The following is a 20,105-nucleotide window of genomic DNA, read 5'->3' on the forward strand; positions in this document are numbered from 1 at the left end:
TCAGCGCTCCTCTCTGCCTTTATGCACACTTTTACTGCTTGTCCATTTCACAAACCATGTCCCTGAAGGCAACTCTATTTCTCTCTCTCTCTCTCTTGACATTTTAGTTGTGCTTCTTGTCTCTTGTTTTGTTAAGAAGGGTTCAGTTTTGGTGTAATCTTAAGCAGCAAAACCTTCAATTTTACCATCAATATGCAGTGATGATGATGACACAAGTGAAGGCTATTCCTGTGCAGCCCGGCCAAGGTTAAACCCATGCTGCACACCGAGTGGTTACAATGGAACTTTCTGACTGATGGCTACAGTCATTCACCTAAGATAATAGATTAATCACCCGATCCCGCTCTAAAGCACCGCTCGGGTCGCCCTTCAAGAGAACGCTCTGTATTCCACGTTGTTTAAATGTTCATTTTTCATGCCTCATTCATGTGCAGATTTCAGATCATCCTTCAATGTCTCCTTATCATTGCTGACTCTGCAGTCACTGGTTGCACATTTGCTTCGCCTTCTGGGAAAGACTCCACATACGTACCGCCGTAGCGCTCGCAGTTCGTCATACTAACGCTGATCAAAAAACACCGTCGCTGGAACTAAAGCCGTCGCTAATTAGACGCCGACTCTTTTACATGTCTTTATGTATCTCTGTCAAGGTCACTCGCTCTTGACCTGACAAATTACAATCTCTCGTTGACCAATCAGCAGCTGGACCGAGTGATCACAATTTGGCTGCGGCTCCTCTGTATTCAGCCCCTTCACTCCAGCTGTAGGAGCAGTATTTGGCTTAGTCTTGTCCTTGGTGCCTGAAAGCAGAGGCTAACGCAGTGGTTGTCATGGTGACAGAGAGCCAGGCAGGGCTGTGGTAATACTGTAATGATAAAGCTCTTCTGGATGGTGCCGCAGTAAACACAGCGCCACTAGGGTCCCGTTAAGGAAGAGCGCAGCGCACCGCCGTGCATGCAAAAATGCCTGTAGGGCTAATATCAGCCCCGACAATCTCTCCTTGGTTATATCACTTACATTCATGCTCTCCCAACACCTCCTCCTCTCTTCTTCTGTCTTTTTTTATTGCACATCTCACTCTCCGACGCCCTGCTCTCCCTCACCCTCTTGATTGGTGAGATCTGACATCGTTGTCTTCTTTCCTCTGCTCGTCTTTTCATTCCTTCACTCTTCATTCATTCATCCATCGAAATACAACCAATGCTCTCTATCATCAACTTCCTTTTGCAGTCTTTTTGATTCGCCTCTCCCTCTCTCTCTCCTTCTTTTTCTCTCCCCATCTCCGACTCTGACTCTTTTAAATTTATGTTGATGATCTTTCCAAATCTAATTTGAGAGGCTAGAGAGTGAGGAGGGGGACTCTATTGGACCTTGAAGGTCACTGGGCTGCAGGTGTCACACATGGAAGCTTTACTGTGGGGAATTCAGCACATTATGCTTCCCACAGCATGAAAGCGTGCCTCCAAATGGAATATTCAGGGCATTAACATGGCTGTTCAGAGCAGAACACACACCTCCATGCTGCGGTGGATGGAGGGGGAACGGAGCAGAGACAAAGTGCCCGAGGAGATAAATAAGTGTGAAGTGGCAGATTGCTACTCCTCCTTTTATCGTCTTTCCTCCACCTCTTTCTTTCTCCCTCCGCTCGTCCCTCTCCATCACTTCGATGCAGTGCTCATGCAGCTACCGCTCACTATCTGCGATCAGTGCACACGCACCTCCTGTGCCCATCGGCTGTTTGTCTCGCTCGCATTGTGAGTCATGTCCACACGCGCTCTCATGCCAGCCACTTACGCTAACAGATGTATGCGCATACAGTAGACGCATCCACACCTGCGTGCTGCATGCGGGTTTGATGAGCGGCGTTTTTCAGGCTCAAACAATAGGAGCTGTTTTCCCTCCGTCCCTCCTCACGGACTGGAAAGCTCTGCCGCTGTGTATTTAAAAAGACTGGCTGCTGTGATGGATTGATCAGTATTGATTTGATGCTCAGATCTACAGTGTAATTCACTGTACTGTGCAGTCTTGAATTATTATTCGATTTAATTACCGAAACCACGATTGAGCCTTTGTCTTAGCAGTAGCAACGTTGGATTGTGGCTTTTAACTAATCATGGTGCAATTAATGGCATTAAAGTAGTGTACATTAGAGCTGCACCCAGCAATAACACTCAGGCCTGACTGTATATTTGTTTTTTATCGAATATATTCAGCCGTTATCGTGGGGTTGAGCTTTCACTGTACTGACTGGCTCTTCACTGTTTAGAAACACATTTTGCATTTCAGTTACAGTAGAAACAACCTACACCTAAGTAAAATTTAGGGACAGTGGGTGAATGTGCAAATGGAAGAGCATCACAAACCTCTTGTGCGCTTGCTGTGTTTGCACTGTACCAGCCAAACAAGAAAGGACAGAATGTTTAGAATAAATTGTTTCGGTGTGGGTGTGATCTTTGCAACCCCAGATGGATCCATAAGTAAATTAGTATTCTATTTTTGCAATAATAATAGTTAATAATGTTTTGTTTCTGGCAGGGAGAAGGCGGAATTCACACGGTGCAGCATCTGGACAGTGTAGAGCTGCATATATACTGGAGTAATCGCCCAAAAAGACAAATGTTTAGGTGCATGTTGAGTACAATGACTTCGTAGTTATCAACTTTGCAAGACAAAGCAAAAATATGTTGGTCAAACTTGATACCTTACCAACTGCTGACACTGGATGAAGCATTAAACTGCAGCTGTGACAACCACTGCAACACTTCATAACTCTAGTTAGGAGAAGAAATATGTTTTTACATGAAGAAAGCCATAAGATTCTTTCATATGAACTAAAAAATAAGAAATAATAAACTCATGCTTTTCTTTTCTTTTAAAGGCAATAACCTTCATCAACAGCAGTTAATGTTTAATTTGCTCCACAGTGGGCAAAGGACAGGAGTCACTGGTCTGGATTTAAAATATAGAGGACCTTTATGTTTAATTTAATCAATAATAGTTTTGAATAGAGGTTAACAGAAGTCATGGAGTCTATCCCAGCTAACTTAGAGTGAAGGCAGGGGACACCCTGGACAGGTCGCCAGTCTATCACAGGACTACACATAGAGACAGTCACTCTCACATTCACACCTACAGGCAATTAAGAATCACTAATTAACCTCAGCATGTTTTTCGACTGTGGGAGGAAGCTGGAGTACCTGAAGAAAACCCGGACATGCAAACTCCAAGCAGAAAGATCCCAGTTTCAGGCCGGGATACGGCCTGAGACTGTGCAGCGACTGTTGGTTTCACATTATTCTAAACGTTTAAACCAAAATTTTACATTCCTACTGCAATTGTAAATATCGGTTATTGGTCTCCTTCATTGGCCCCGAGGTCAAATCCTATTTTTGAACGAAGAATTACTTTGGAATCAAGTCATGGCATTAGTCAAAGTGTGGGATCACCAAAGATTCTCACCTTTATTGATTCAGTAATGTCTGAGGGGTATCATATTGTAAACACAAATGCACATTTATCTATTTATTGTCTCATTTATCTATTATTTTTATTATCTCATACTATTTCTATGTGATCAGCTCCTTTTCCTGTATGTATAATTGTCACTGAGGTGACTGTATCAACAGCTGTTTGGGTTTCACTTCACCTTTCATTGCCTGGAGGTTTCTTGGTTGCAAGAAGACTTTATTTAGTGCAAACATAAATGAATACAAAGTATCTCAACAAGACGCAAAAAACTTTTGCATGTGTGTTGAAATGATGCAAACTGATTTGCTTAACTGCTGCTGAACTTAATTTTCAGTGACATAATCATCAGTGTGCTGAACATTATTTTCACTGCATTAATCTCATGATAAAGTGTTAATTCAGCCTTAAAAAGTTTCTTTCAGTGTTTCAGCACTGGCAGGTCTACATACGCATTTAGTAAAGCAAAATTAAATAAAAAAATAATATCATGTTGAACATCTTAAGATGAAAACTCAAAATACAGCTGTTAATGAGTATTTTATACTATATATTACATTTGTTGTATCAGTGTGTAGATGGCACTGAGAATACATTTCACCCAATGAAGCTCTAAGTCAGATTCATTTGTTTAATCTTGTGACACCAAAAACCTCCTGCATTTATGTATTCATAGATGTATTATTTTAGAATTTACCCAAATTATATAAGTTGCTTTAACCAGATTTTGTAAAAGAAGAAGAAACTCGAAAGTTACAAAGACACCATAAACAGAAACAATCTCTGGATGTTTCCCCTGTGACTCACTGCAACGTTGCAAATCTTTACCAAATCATTTATATTTACTCAAAACTATTTTGTCTCTACATGTCTCATTTAATAATTTGCTAAATACAAACCGTTTGCTCTCACCAGATTCTGTAATAAACAAAAAATTCTGCACTCCTTGGTGCAACTGTGAAGCTATTATTGACTCTGCTGATACAACTGTTACTTGACAGAAACTCTGAGACTTTTTGGCTGAACTGCAGGCTGTGTTTACACAGAGCAGATTGGAGACAAGTATGGAAGCAAATTAGAAATGTAAGCAGTAAAATAATGATTTATGGCATTATGACTGTGTCATACTGCACAGAAAACAATTAGAGTCCTCTCCACTTGTAGCCGTGGATGTGCTGTTTCCGTAGAGGTTCAGGACTTTATATTTTAATGAAGAAGAACCTGTAGCGAGTGAAAATGTGACAGGGAAAAAAAAAATCTTATAATCTACTTAGGGTTCAAGGGGTTAAACTGCTTTTACATAAAGGATCATTTTTATTGGACGAACATGTTTGAAAAATACAGAACTCCGTCTGTCCCTCCGGTTGACAGAAGCTGCTTTTATGGCTGAGTCCTGTCATTTATTATTAGCCCTCAGCGTCTTGACATGTTTACTTCTCTTTCTTTGCCGCCTCACTCTTCCTCCCCCTCTCATTCCTGTCATACTTTCTTGTCCTCTTCCTTGTCTTTTTAAGCTCCTCTGTCCACGACATCGCAGTCGCATCGCATCCAGATCACCGCGGCTACCTTTCGCCGAGTTGAACCGAGCGAATCTTGGCTCGGAATACTTTCCTCAGTCAAATTCTGAATCGCTCTAGCTGTTTTGGCATTCGGCCCTCACCCCATCTCACTTGTATCATACGCTGTCCTTTCCAGTGGACTGCTTCAACTTTTTTTCCCCTGGTTTTTCCTTTGTGCTTCTCTACGCATGGATCCACATCGTCTGGTCTCCCTCCCACCTGTCCACCCCCTCCTGTGTCTCCACCTGTGTAGCCTACATAGAAGATGTGATGTTGCCGCAGTTTTTCGCCGCTATTTTTCTCTTTGCGCTCTGTTGTGTTTGTACACGTGTAAGAGACAGCAGGGAGAAAGGGGAAAAAAAAAAACTCCCTTTGAGGGCAGATTTCACACTTTTTTACCACACTGGAGCTGCTCATCTCTGTCTAACCGTTATTATATCACCGACATCGTTGATGTCATCGTAAGGAATAATGACAACAGTAAGAGTTGAAATAAGAGCATAACACTTGAGGGCAAAGCTCTCCTCGTTGCCCTGATTTGTAAATGTGAAGACTTTCTGGTGTTTAGACAATAAAGGAGCATCCTGAGCTGGTCCTGCTGGTGTTATCCTGCCTCCTTGGGACATGTGGATGGAGGGGGGAGAAGGAGGCTGGTATGGGGGTAGAGAGGTAGGAGGATGATTGAGAACCTCAGTGTGAGTGTGTTTTCACGATACAGAGGAGGAGAGCACTGCAGCAATCTGAGAAAGTAGGTCAGACACCGACTAGTGAGAAGTATAGCAGAGGAGAAAAGAGGTAGGGATGGAGAGGAGAGAGGGGGAGAATGAAAAGAGGAGGGGAAAAAGGCCAGAGAGGGAAGAGAAGGAGGGTGGATGGTTGGGAGAAAAGCAGAAAAGCTGGAACAAGCCTGATGTTGTTCACCGGCAAACTAAGGTAGTAAAGCTGGTAAAAATGTGATTCTTGATCCGCTCAAACCTTCATGTTCCTGCACTTTCTCTGCAAAGCAATTTTCTTCACCTACTACGAAACCTTCTACAAATTCAAAACCAGACAATGGATGCTGACTTGCGCTGACTTTTCCTGGACGGTCACTTTTTTTGTCTGAATACTTGTCCGCTAATATCCTCAATAAATACAGTGGCTCAGAGTCTTAAGTCTGTTTCTGTCATGAAGGCACTTAGAGGAAATATGTGTAGGCTCTCATCCAATTTCCAATTCAAAGAAAAAAGGGGGAGACAGAAGCGAGACCTTTCAAGAAAAATAACCGAAACTGGTTTCCCCCATTTCCTTAGTTATGCAGGCCTCCTCTTATAAGTATGTTGCTCTTGATATTGCATAAGTGCATAATGTCGAAAATACATGGTGACACGCACAATACAGCGAGGGCACTCAGGCTTCTTATATATATGGGCTCCACTCAAGTATGAATTACCTTTCTCTCTTGCTCTTCAGGCCATGTCTGTGTTTTATTATTTATTTGATAAAGCACAAAGTATACTGCATCTATAAATACACTGCACGGCTTGTGGGAATGGACCGCAACAGAGGGAGGCTGTGCAGAGGCCCCTCGCACACTGGTGTTAGCACGCTACTGTCATTGATTCACTGACAATTGAATGGGCTACAGTGGAATAATAAGCCGGGTACATATACTGCTGCTCGCAGATGACACAGATGGGCAATGTTAAGAAAATTGCCTCTGAGTAATGAAAAAAACAAGCAAAGCTGAAAAATAAACTCAGTGAGAAAACAGAGATCTCTGCAGTGGGACAATGTGGCGACTTCATTTCTCTTCTTCCCGCCCAGGAAAAGTTACCCCAAGGACAACATTTTAGAAACAAACAAGCAAACATTGAGCAGTGAGATACTGTAGCACAGAAAGAATGCCGCTTATAGAAAGTGTACCGCTGCAATATTACCAAGAAGTGTAATTGAAACATTTTAATTTGCAGTTTAACATTCTCAAGATTTTTTTTTTTGATTAATTGACAAGTTGTTTGGTCTGGACAATGAAAGAAAATAGGAAAAAACATTGATATTGTGATTCCCGAAGCCAAAGATGATGATCTCATCTGTCTTGTTTTGTCCACAACTCAAAGATATTCAGTTTACTGTCATGGAGGAGAAAAGAAAATAGAAAATACGCATTTTTAGGAAGCAAGAATTCGGATTTTTCTTGAAAATCTAATTATTAAACGCAGCTTTTAGTCACAAGAATTAAGGCATCTTAAACCTTGCTAAAACCTCAAATGCAATTCAAGGTCAAGACGCTTCATACTTTGCAGTGCAGTACTGCAAAGGCATGGCACATAATACTACATTTGTTAAATAGTATGCTGACAGAGATTGATTTGATTTGTGCAGTTAATCCAAATACAGCCTTAATCTTGGGATAAATCCACAACTTTGCTTCCATTACTTTAAGTATGCTCAACATTATAAAAAGTCCATTTTAAACACAGTGAATCAGATGATGTGATGGCTGACTGAGGGCTAATGTAACGGACTTGGATCACTGGTCAAGTGTACTGGTAGGAAATGATTTTGTGCAATCTCAATGCAAAAACTGTATCAAAATTAAGATCTCAAAATAGCTGACATCAGCCAACTGTTCGTTTGCAAGGCCTGATTTTTATTCTGATCTGTAAACAGTTGCAATGAAACTCTTGTTTTACCACTTTTACAACACAGAAATCACAATGAACTATGGGAATACAATGTGGGATTACTCGCTTGTTTACAGGATTACAGCATACAGATGATCAGTTATTTATTTATCCTGTCCCTTCAGCTTCTTTTCTTTTCCATTCTTCTGTCCTGTCTCGTGTTCTCCCTCGCAAAATAAAACAAATTAGTGATATAATTCGCTTTTTACTCACTTTTACACACTTTCTTTTGCAGTTTTCAGTTGCATTAATGCATTTCAATTTGAACTCCTTTTTGTCTTTTAATATCTCTGCACTGTTGATGACAGTGGGAGCAATTATATATCTCTCTGTCTTGTGATATCGCTAACACCTGCAAGAAATTTATTCAGGCACAAACGTTCACTTGAACTTGAAGATGAGCTGATTGGAATTTAGTGGTCAAAGATCAAATGTCACTGTGGCCTCACAAAAGGACATTTTGCTCATAACCCAAGCAGTCTTACTGTAAATAGGACCACATTTCACATAAATATGATAAAATGAGCAAGTGATTTCATTTTATGTCCTAAAGGTCACTGTAAAATCATAATAGTCAGTCTTTAAAAAACACTTTTCTGATCATTATTTAATCCTGTAAATCATGAACAGGAGAGGAGATGGATGTGAACTGCAACTTAACTGGCTGGTGAAGTGTCTGTGGGCTGTCATTGTAGTTTCTTAGCAATATCAGAGGTCACCTGAAGTCCAAACTCTAATACAAATGTGTTTTGGGTCCAGGTGGAACTGGCTTTAGGTTTGTTTTTTGGGTAAGAATCTGATATGAAGGAGATGTTGGGTGATTGAAAATTGAGTTGTTCTTCTAAATGTAGTATTTGTTCATTTTAAGTGTAAAAAGATGTACATTAAAGACAAAAAACATTGACTATGATACACATTATTATAAAGAGATATTCTTAAAACTTTTAATCACAGTACGCCATCATTTCCTGATGGCACACGCTCTGCCATTTACTGAGAGTATATCTTTCTTTTTTGGCATCACTGTTGAACACAGTTATTTATGACTCATATACTTTAGTCAGGACAATTGTCCTTTTAAGGCAACGTTCACTCGCCATCTGGTTTGTTATAAAACAGCACTTTATTTTATTTCATGCACATAAAATTTAGAATCGATGAACATAGAGTAAATCTCAGCAGTGTGTCCACCAGAGTTAGTATTTGCATCATTTGTTTGGTTTGACAACAATAAAAGGCTTATATGTACACTGGTTGTTTCTCTGCTCTGCTGCTTTGAGGTTTCGTAGTTCAAAAATGTTGTCATCTTTCCTCATGCTTTCCTATTTTGCCTTTACCTTCCTGAGTTTTCTTGATTTGTGACTGACTATTTTTGAACCCATTTGCTTTCTCCTCCTGATTTTATTTTCTGTTTGCTGGTTTCTTTCTATCTTCCAGTATGTGGCATTCGGCTCTCTATTCTTCATCCTCATCTCCATCTCCACTTTCTGCATGGAGACGCACGAGGCCTTCAACACCATCCTCAACAAGACAGAGAACGTCACGGTGGGCAACCTGACCCGCGAGGAGATCGTATACGAGGTGGTGACCGACAGCTGGTTGACGTATGTGGAGGGCGTCTGCGTCATCTGGTTCACCATCGAGGTCTTGTTGCGAGTCACCTTCTGCCCAGACAAGCTTGAATTCTTCAAAAGTACCCTCAACATCATCGACTTTGTCGCCATCCTGCCCTTCTACCTGGAGGTTGGCCTGAGCGGTCTGTCCTCCAAAGCTGCCAAGGATGTCCTGGGGTTCCTCCGTGTTGTCCGATTCGTCCGTATCCTCCGAATCTTCAAGCTCACTCGCCACTTCGTGGGTCTCCGTGTCCTCGGCCACACCCTTCGCGCCAGCACCAACGAATTCCTCCTGCTCATCATCTTCTTAGCTCTCGGCGTCCTCATCTTCGCCACTATGATCTATTATGCTGAACGAATTGGCGCAGACCCAGATGACCCGACTGCCAGCGCCCACACCAACTTCAAGAACATCCCCATTGGTTTTGGTGGGCCGTGGTGACCATGACCACGCTGGGTTACGGAGACATGTACCCGGAGACGTGGTCAGGGATGCTGGTGGGTGCGCTGTGTGCCTTGGCTGGTGTGCTAACCATTGCTATGCCTGTACCTGTCATTGTCAACAACTTCGGCATGTACTACTCCCTGGCCATGGCCAAACAAAAGCTGCCCAAAAAGAAGAACAAACATATCCCCCGAGCACCACAACCAGGGTCCCCCAACTACTGCAAGCCAGACGCCCTAGCAATGGCAACCGCATCACCGCAGAGGATCTTGGGAAATGTCTTAGGTGGAGTGATGGGGTCTGGAGGCATAGGGGGTGACTGTCCTCTCGCCCAAGAAGAAATAATAGAGATCAACAGAGGTGAGAGATGTTCAGTTCCCTTATTCTGTGCACAGATATGATCTTTTAGCAGCAGGAAAACAAATCTGCAAATAAGTTTATGTATCCAAGTGTCAAAATTTACAGATAAGTACTCACTGGGAATGATTTAAAACTGACTAACAGGCTTCTGGCAATTATAGCAGCATACTGAGAGCAGCTTTCGTCTTTAATGATGATTCCAGAGGTCTAATGGAGAATTAAGAGCCAAAGAGTCAAGATAAAGAAGTAGGCGTATTATCAAGAAGTGATGCGTAGTTGATTCTGGAGCCACCCTGGAGAAATCGCTGGCCCATCAGAACTCATGTGTAATTTATGATCAACTGGTAGGTTCAGAGTTGCCTTAAGGCTCCCATCTGTCAGCGAGGAACAAACACTACGGAAGGAAAATGACCTCAATTATCTATTAAAACAGCTTAATGCATCTCGGTTTGGGCTGACTACACATTTTCCCTCTCTGGCATTAACTGTGGGATCGGGAGGTAATTTGGCTCTTTGTTTGCTTTTTACGTGCTGCAGCTGCAGGCGTCAGTCACATGCAACAATAATGCATCTTTAATGCAGTACTTTACCGGCTTAGTCATCAGTGAGCCAGAAAATATTGGTTTCATCAGTGCTTTTACTACATCTTGTCTGCTTGGCTTTCTTCCAGCCTTTTTGTAGGCTGTGTTAGTAGGGTTTTTTTTCTCCTTTTTAGCAGGAAGTGGTATTAGTCAAAGTTTTGACAACCAGCTCCAAGACTTGTCTTCATCATTTTGTTGCAGCAGAAAGAAGAACAACACATTATGCTGGGTAACAGATTTTAGCATCATGTGGGTGACTGCAGTCATTCTCAATCACTCATTAATGTTAGCTGTTTGACAGTATGCTAGATTGATTCTTTGACTATTTTACCATAGATACATATATACTGTATATATGAATTTAAAAAATCTATATTAACATTAACTGACAATGTATTTCAACACTAACTTCACCATTAAGTTTAAAGTTAACATGGTACATGGGCTGCAACTAATACTTATTTTAATTATCAGTTAATTGTTTTTTTTCTCTTTTATTCAGTTAGTTGTTTGGTCTATAAAATGCCGCTTCCTCATAAAAAATGCCAATCATTGTGTCCTAAAGGCTGAGATGATGCCCTAAAATATCTTGTTTGGTTCACAGCTCAAAAACATTCAATTAACTGCCATAGAGGAGACAAGAAAAAGAGAATCGTCAAATTGGAGATGATGGAATCAGGAATTTTCTTTGAAAAATTACTCAGTTATCAAAATAGCTAATTACTGATTGATATTGGAGCACTAGTCCCAAAAACAAAGGAATCTTGAACCTTGCAGTTGTAATCATGTTTCACAAAAACCCAAAATACAGTTCAAGGTGAAGAGGTTTCACAGTTTAAACACACAAAATTATTCTTCTGTGCAGGCATGACAAGTAATACCACATTATGCAAATTACTAAAGACTATTCTAACACAGTGTTTATGCCAAATACAGCTGTAGTCTTTGGATAAATCCACAACTTTGCTTCCAATACTTTAATCCTCGTGTTGTCCTGCAGGTCAAAATTGACCCGATTTAAAGTTTGAAAATCTGAAAAAGAAATATATCTATACAGTGAAACTTCTGATGTCCACATTTTCAACATTTTTGGGAAATTTTTGAACACTTTTTAGTGGAAAAAAAAGAAATGTTAAAAATGTTTCTTTAAGAACATTCACCAAAAAAACAACCAAAATCCAGCGAATAAAGCTTTTCAGGGAAACTTTTAAGGAATAACTGGAATTTTCTTCCTGAATGTTTTGCAAATTTTCAGAAATTTGGGGAATTTTTTGCTGAATTTTTGGATTTTTTTTTTTCAGACAAAGAAACAATATTTTTTGGTGCCTGTAAATGAGGACAACAGAAGGGTTAAGTATTTGAAAATTAACTGTTTAGCTCAAAATAACCGAAAGGTATATAAAATAAATTAGGAAGCTAGAATTACACAATTTAGGCTTTTTTCTTAAAAATTACTCAGACTATATTCAGTTATTGATATAGTTGACAGTTTAATAACTGACAATCAATTAAAAGTTGCAGCTCGAATTGATATTATGTTTAATAATTCAATTTATTGTTATAGTAAAACTACTGACAGACTTCAAATTGCCAACCTGCAGTAGGAAATGTGACTTATTTTCACCCCATTGATGAATGAAATATGTACATTTTCAATAAAGTCGACACACGAGATGCTCTTCTCAGTGGGTTCCTCAGACAGTAATTTCCTTGTGTTTGCTTTTCCCTTTTCTTCGCCGTTTCTAGATTCCAAGCAGAACGGTGACGCAGCCTCGGCCGCCTTGGCTAACGAGGACTGCCCCACCATCGACCAGGTGCTGAGCCCAGACGAGAGGAGCCCCATCGGGCGGGGGCCGACCCGGGAACGCTACCAGCAGGACCGAGCCTGCTTCCTACTGAACACCAGGGAATTCCGTGCCACAGATGGGAATGTGCGGAAAGGTATGTTTCACACCGGGTGACGGATATGCAAACACGCACATCTTACGTAAACAGATCCACACAGCGAGATGCCAGGCACAATATGCTGTAAACGTATATGAACATGTAGACGTCCAGCGTGCAGCAGATAAAGCACATATAGGCTACTTTACCTCTGCAAGATCAGAACATTTAGGAAAGATGGGTTGGATTGAAGAGCTCAGCTGTAGATAGTAAAAAAACTGCAATCACGGAAAAACAGCAAAACACAGTCATGCAGCTACAACACATGCATATACACCATATAGCTCTTCTGCTCTGCTCTCTTTGTTTCCACCTCTTCACATTCATGTTGTCTGTGTTTCCATCGCTGCTTGGTATCATGTTTGATTTCCTTCTGTCAGACAAGATTTTCTGTCCCTCTTCGTCTCTCCTTTTTGCTTTCTCTTCACACTGCCTCAGTCACGTCTTCCATCTTTCCATGGTGTCTGTGAATCTCTGTCCCATAGTGTCACATTCATTCATGCTCAAAAACGATCTCTGTCTTTCTCTGTCTTCTGGACTCAGACAGTTGACCATGCATTAATTTACTTCTCGTCACTTCTGTTTCTCCCTGTCTGTTTCTCTTTCTCGTTCTCTCCTGCCTTGCGTTATCCTTTTCTTTCTTCCCTCCCCCCCCCCCCCCCTTCCCCTTTGATGACTTTTCCCTTTCCTAACCCCTCCTCCCATTCTCCCTCCCGGCTCCCTGTTCCCGCTGCTCCATCTTTAAACCAAACGGCCTCATATTTCCCGGTTTTCTTTTCCTTTTGTGCTCCATCATAACTCCTCCTCCCTCCTTTTATTTTTTCTTTCTTTTTGCCCCATGTGCATTATCATCATGCTCGTGAAAACCTGACACCTTGATTCATTTACTACTGCAATCCAACCACCACCACTGCCGCCAACCTGCACCGAAACACTCCTTCACACTCCCTCCAAACTTTTCGACACCCCCTTGTTGACAACAAACTAGAGGCTGCAGCCCTGGCACCCAGCCCAGACTCCCCTCTGACTGAGGATTGGTATAAGATGGAAGGGTCTCTGTTACAGCAGGACCTCAATGCAAACTCCACCTCCTCCTGGATCAAACCATAGCCCAGAGGTAACACTGAAAACAAGTGAAAAGCATAACGGAGCCCATAGCTTAGTCAACTTTTGACTGAAAACATCCAGAAATTTTTGATCTGGCTGTCCATAATTTAGCATGTTTTGCAAATGCACAAACTGTGCCACGGGAGTATAGCACCCACTTTATCACAGATGCAGCTGCACATAGTATGTATGACTTCACAGATACACTAATATTTTCACAGTGTTGTGTCTAAATGTTCTATGGAGTTTCACCTGTAAGGATTTTGTGTCTGAAAGTGTGGGAAGTCTGCTGTCAGTCTTAAATAATACATTAGGAGGCTGATGCAAACAGTTGAGCTAAGGTTACGCAGTACTTACAAGTGAATATTACACTTTGGGTGGCATTTTGGCGCTCATCATTTGATTTTTCAGGTATTTCATACAAGAAAACCTAACCTCAGCCCAATATCCTACCTGCATAAAAATGTGCTTTATCCTAACTTTGTAATCTCAGCGACAATCTCAATGTGCAAGATGTTTAAAAAGAAAGAATTCTGCAGAGAAAATGGGATTGCTCTGTGATATACACTGATAATAAGTAGAGTGCACACGTGTGTGAGTGTGTCTGTGTGAGAGCTTTAAACATGCAAACACTCACGAATGGATCCAAATGGGGGTAACGCAAACATGCTAACACATCCAGCAGCTCAAGTGAAAGTAACCCAGATGTTGTGTCCTGTGTCAATAACTAATAAAGCATACACTGAAGAAGAATGAACGGGAACAGCGGGTCACGTTGTTGTCTGATGTGCCTCTGTGTTGTTGTTGTCTCTCTCTTCAGGTTGTGTCATATCACGCGTGTGTATGTGGGCTTTTTCATTCTTACATGTTATACACTGTGTCTCTGTCCTCTCAATGCCGTCTGAGTGTTGTGTTTGTGTTGTCGTGTGTGGCTTCAGTTTGGTTCCTCCCTTCTACTGTGTGTTTATTCATGTTGTTCCCTACCCCACGGACCTCCACCTTGGCAAACGAAAGTGCACGCTGCAATTCAGAAATGTTGTGCTACAAACAAACAATGCTCTTTTTATATATACTCGTATATGTACATGTAGTCACAGGCCTCACAGTGGCATTTATTCCTTATATCCTCCAGAGACCGGGGCCATTCATTTATGTTCTCTATACTGGACATTTGTTTTTGATCTATATCTTTTGACTCATTTGAGCTACCCTACTAAATTCTAATGTGCTCAATAGAGGACATCCTGGCCTTTCCAATGATATCTTAAATTACTGGGTGAGATGACAGGAACTTAGTTTTCATGCTGAGACAACATGGAGACGGTAGCAAAATGCCAGGAAAAGAGAAATGTTAAGTCAAGTATTGTTAGGATATTGTTGTTTTACCTATTGTAATCATATAGTTTCTTGTTTATTAACATGTAAGGAATTATAAGTTGGGGTCAGAGTTTAGCTAAACTTTTTATCAGGAAAAATAATAGCCACGTAATGACTGTCAGCTGTTGTTGACGTGAGAACGATTTAATGGGGTTAGCTAATAGCTAACTAGCATGCTAGTTGTTTGCTTACATTCAAATTTCTGCTCCAAAACATTTTTCTTTGTGGGGTGATAAACATATTGAACATAATGCAATAAATAAATAGTTGTTTATTACTATGTTTTATTGAACCACTTACATTTTTACACTGTTGTTATTTAATTTAGTTTCTTACAATTTCATTAGAAAATGGATTGACGTTTTTGCTTTCTTGTCGGCCTATTCTAATTTCAAAGTGTTGCTGTTCATGTTTTAATGCTAAAATTGTTCGAGTGTCTTTAAAATGAAAATATTTTTATAAAATTCTAAATTGTGAGTTGTCGTTTTACCTCCAAAAAGGCAGGAAATCACAAAAAAGTTAGATTGAAAGATACTTTTTCTCCTCGGTTCTCAGGAGGATATGCCACATTTTTCCGGGCACAAAACATGATTACATGTACATATGTTGCATTTCGTGTAAAAATGAAGTAATAGCTTCACAAAAGTCAGTGTTGTGCATCATCTTACCAAGGCCCAGGGTTACTGGGGTCAGTGGAGCCATCTATGTCAAGGGATAGTACCTCGGGAAACATAGCACGCTGAAAACAAGCAAACGCATTCAATAAAACCAATTTAACGAGACTTATAAATCAGTTAAACTATGCTGATTTACCAAATGCAGTGCTACGAGCGTGTATTGGATCTGAAATACTATTCCCTAGACCTTGTAACTGTGCTTTCAGTGCCTAGTGTAGTCCAAAAGTTCAGGACCCTTTTGTATTTGCACTGTGGAGACCTGGATAGAAATCAAACGGAATAAAAGGCTGCACTCGGTGACTGAAACACTTACTGACCAGACAGACAGACAAACGCTATGACAGATTTGACTGAAAAGTGGCTACGTGCTGTCTAAGGTAAGCAAGCCTCGAGCTGTCCAAGCCTTTCACGTAGAAGTCGCTGACATCGCTACAGTTTTAAATGGTTCTGATGTATAAACTGCAATTTAAGCACTACCAAAAAAAAAAATCCCTCTTTAAAGCAAATCAGGAGTCGATTGAGGAAAATAACTGCTGGAGAAAGTTGTGCACTGGTGATTTATAAAATTTTTCTGTGTTAACATGTTGAAGCTTGTGCACTGGAAATATGATCTGGTTCTTGTTTTCTCTGAAACTTGATTCTCTAGGATTTAATGTGAAGGTCGTGCATGTACGGCCCTGTGACAGACAAATCAGCTGTCCAGGTCCACCGACATTAAAGGGTGGCTGCATGTAAAAACTTGGATATATGACATGATTAACCCTTGTGTTGTCCTGCGGGTCAAAATTGACCTGTTTTAAAGTTTGAAAATGTGAAAAAATATATATTTTCACAGTGAAATTTCTGATTTCCACATTTGCAACATTTGATTCGAACATTTTCAGGCAGAAAAAAGAAATGCTAAAAAAAAATGTTTCTTAAGAACATTCACAATTGATTTTGGTTGATTTTTTGTGAATGTTCTTAAAGAAAATATTTGAAGTTTTACTGATATATATGTAGTCACTTTAGATATTTTTAGGATTTTTTTGAAGATTTTTCTTGTATTTTTAAAAAATATTTACAAGAATTTTCTTGCCAAATTTGGGGGATTTTTTTTTTTTGAAAGAAAACTTTTAAGGGAAACTTTTAAGGAATTATTAGAATTTTCTTCTTAAAGGTATTGCAGATTTTCTGAAATTTTTGGAATTTTTCAGCTGAATTTTTGGATTTTTTTGAGACAAGGAATCAATATTTTTTGGTGTCCATAAATGAAGACAACAGGAGGGTTAACAATCAAGAAAAAGCGATTAAACAAGCTACATTTCTATCAGCCAGCATCTCCGCTGATTCTAAATGCTCTCCTTGTTTTTAAAGAGGGATTGTGACGCTGTGTAAAACTCATTCTTGTGTGCTTCATTTTGTGGTTAAGATGTCTTTGCCAACTTATGTTCTTAGCCTTTCAGCCTTTTCTTTTTGATTGTTGGCCATTTGACTTCCAACGCGCCCAAATGCTGTATGCATGGCTCACAAAGGTCAAACGGTCAATCACTCCTTTGATTGCTCACTCCAAATCACTCCTGCAGACCTCCCTCAAGGATCTCAGTCACTGTTGGGTTCCCTTTCTATTGTCTCTCTCCCTCTACACTCTCCTCTCACTATATGTGATGTTTTTGTCTTGTTTTTTGTGCTTATTTATGTTTCTAACATGGTGTCTTCCATTAAGTGCTTTTTTGTGGAGTATTTTGCAGCGATTTTTTTGTAGAGATTTGTTTCTTTGTGTTGTATTGTGAATGCTTTGTGGTTTTCCTGTGCATAGGGTTAAGTTATATTTATTTCAAGTTATTGTTTTTTGCTGTTGTTTGTGATTATGGTCTGTTTTCTCTTCATGTCTTTGAGTTTTCGTAAAGCCGTGTTCTGTTTTGTTTTGTGTTTCGACTTCCCCTATGTTCCTCCTGTGTTCCCATTTGAATTTTTACCATCACTTGATATCTGTTTTCGATAAATTGGAATGATAACGGCCAAAAAACAGTGAAATTAACATGGAAGTGGTGCAGATCTCACTGGTTAAGGACATTCTCAAGTACATATGTGACAAAAAGGTTATTATTTAATATAGAATTCACCTATAATTTGAGCATTTTTTATGTATAATGCTTTATTTATCAACTCCCACCATATCATAAACTGATAAAAATGCCTGAAAATGTAATTTCAGTATCATTTATTGACTCTGTTAATAATTCTGATAGTGACCAGCCCAAAAAGTTACCTGGTAATCACTTACCAGCCACTACAACAAGCATATTTTTTTCTGCATAGCACTATTGTAGAAGCTAAAACCAAATACTGCATACCAAATTTCGTCCTTTAAAGCTCTCTAATGTGAGGTAATTTGTGTAAAAACACGTTTTCTGTAGTAACACTTGTCAGTCTTTTCGTGTGTACACAGTATGTTAAAGCTGTTCTACATTGTCATGCATGTTGTACCGTGTGTAATAATATCACTGTGTGTCTTAATATCATCACAACTCTGCAAATATTCTGTCTGCGCCAGATTTTTACCATATAAAAGAAATAATACATGGCATGTATAAGCATACAGTATATGTATATGCACCTGTGATAAATATTTACATATATGTATGACGGGTAAAGACATAAAATATTAAGTGTCTTTGAGCTTTAATGATAACAGCCGAAGCATTCTGCGTGACCAACATACTGCTAACAAGAGGATGCGGGATACAGTTGCATGTCATCCCGTTTCCCCAAAAGACGCGCCAGGTACTGTATGTACTGTATGCACGCGTTGTGGTTTCAGTAATGGTTGTGTAGCGATTGATGCATCTAATTATGGTTAACAGGAGATCACACCATCTTTAACAGGCAATTGATCCCATGTAGGAATGATACAGTATGAGGCCATGCTAAGAATAGAAACTGAACAGTCAGCAAACCCATAGCAAGCACGCCCTCATGAAATTACAGGACATATGTGCAGTAAGAAACGGAGGCGGCCAAGTTGTTCTCTGCCTCCTCCATGCATACAGTGCATACAAGGCTGCTATTTTGAGTCGATCGGTTTAATTTGACATGATTATTTCCTTGGTAAACAGTCTGGCTGCGATATTTGCAGTTCTTTCTCTGTTCCTTCGTGTCTCCCCTCCACATAACCGCCTCCTCCTCCTGTGATTAACACTCATTCTCCATCCCATCCCCAGGCCGCCACTGCAGTGCAAGTGTAACTAAAGTCTGACTCTAGGTAGGTACATGCTCCCTCCATAGTGTAAATTAAGTGTGACTTTGGGAAGGAATTATGTCATCACTGAATACAGTGACAGCCAGACTCATCATTTCCCCAGACGAAGACTCCCAGAGCTCAAAGCCCCTGTTGATGTTGTTGTAAATACAGCAGATAGTCACAGAGAGCAGAGCAGACTGGGACAGACTGCAGTGGCTGAGACACGATTAACTCTATTAGCATTTTTATTGTATTGCTGTTATTGAGGATTCTTGAATTCGACTCTGTTATATTAGCAACAGCAAACTAGTATCAACCAGGTTTTGACTGCAGAGCAACAACCCAAACAATCGTCAGAATCAACAGAACCACTTTACCGCCTGATCCTCATTGTCCTCCATCACTTTCACTTTTCATCTTGTCAACAAAGGAGAACCTTATTTTCTCTTCCCCCCCCATATTTTACTGATATTCCATTGGCAAGTGTTACAAATCTTCAAATGCTATATTAAAAAGGACCAAATAAAGAACATTTGTTCAACCCAACAGCTGTAAAGCTAGACTTGTATACTAGACACAGACCACCTTTTGCTTTTGGTCAGAGATCATGATACATATGAAACAGTGTTTTCAGTCTTCTTACCACATGAGCAGTGTGTATTCTTTCACAGCTGCCATGCTGCATGCTGATTTTTGCTTCTCACAAATAATATACGTATAAAGACATTTCACAATTAAATCAAAATCAACTTTTCTTGCAACTTACAAGAATCTGTTGGCTAATTATCATTGTTACTTAAAAGTAGTGTGAAGTGAACATAAGACAAGTGGTAGTGTCTAAATACTCCTGCATTAACCCTCTGAACCTCAGAACTTGCCACTGGGTTTGAAGGCATGTTATGTTCACAATTTTGTCAAACAGCAAAACAAAGAGAATCATTGGATCACCAAGGTTCTGACAGTCTTTGAACTCTGTGATGTGCTGTTCTGTTCTGAATTAAACCCAGGCTTAAAATCATTTTTGCTTCACGAAAATCGCTTCATTCTTCATGTCTCAAATAAAAATTTCCAAATAATGAACCATTGGC

General features: G+C 40.1%; 1 protein-coding gene across 1 annotated transcript in view; it reads left to right on the forward strand.

Moving 5' to 3' along the window:
- The window catches only part of kcnc3b (potassium voltage-gated channel, Shaw-related subfamily, member 3b), a 56,545-nt gene that overhangs the window by 20,372 nt on the left and 16,068 nt on the right, over positions 1-20,105 (forward strand). The window contains 4 exon segments of the mRNA XM_022219895.2: positions 9,128-9,722; positions 9,725-10,108; positions 12,436-12,630; positions 13,622-13,750. Coding sequence (XP_022075587.2) covers positions 9,128-9,722; positions 9,725-10,108; positions 12,436-12,630; positions 13,622-13,743 — 1,296 coding nt within the window. The 3' untranslated portion in view covers positions 13,744-13,750.

This window comes from Acanthochromis polyacanthus, chromosome 19 (genome assembly GCF_021347895.1).
Source record: "Acanthochromis polyacanthus isolate Apoly-LR-REF ecotype Palm Island chromosome 19, KAUST_Apoly_ChrSc, whole genome shotgun sequence".
Lineage (NCBI taxonomy): Eukaryota > Metazoa > Chordata > Actinopteri > Pomacentridae > Acanthochromis > Acanthochromis polyacanthus.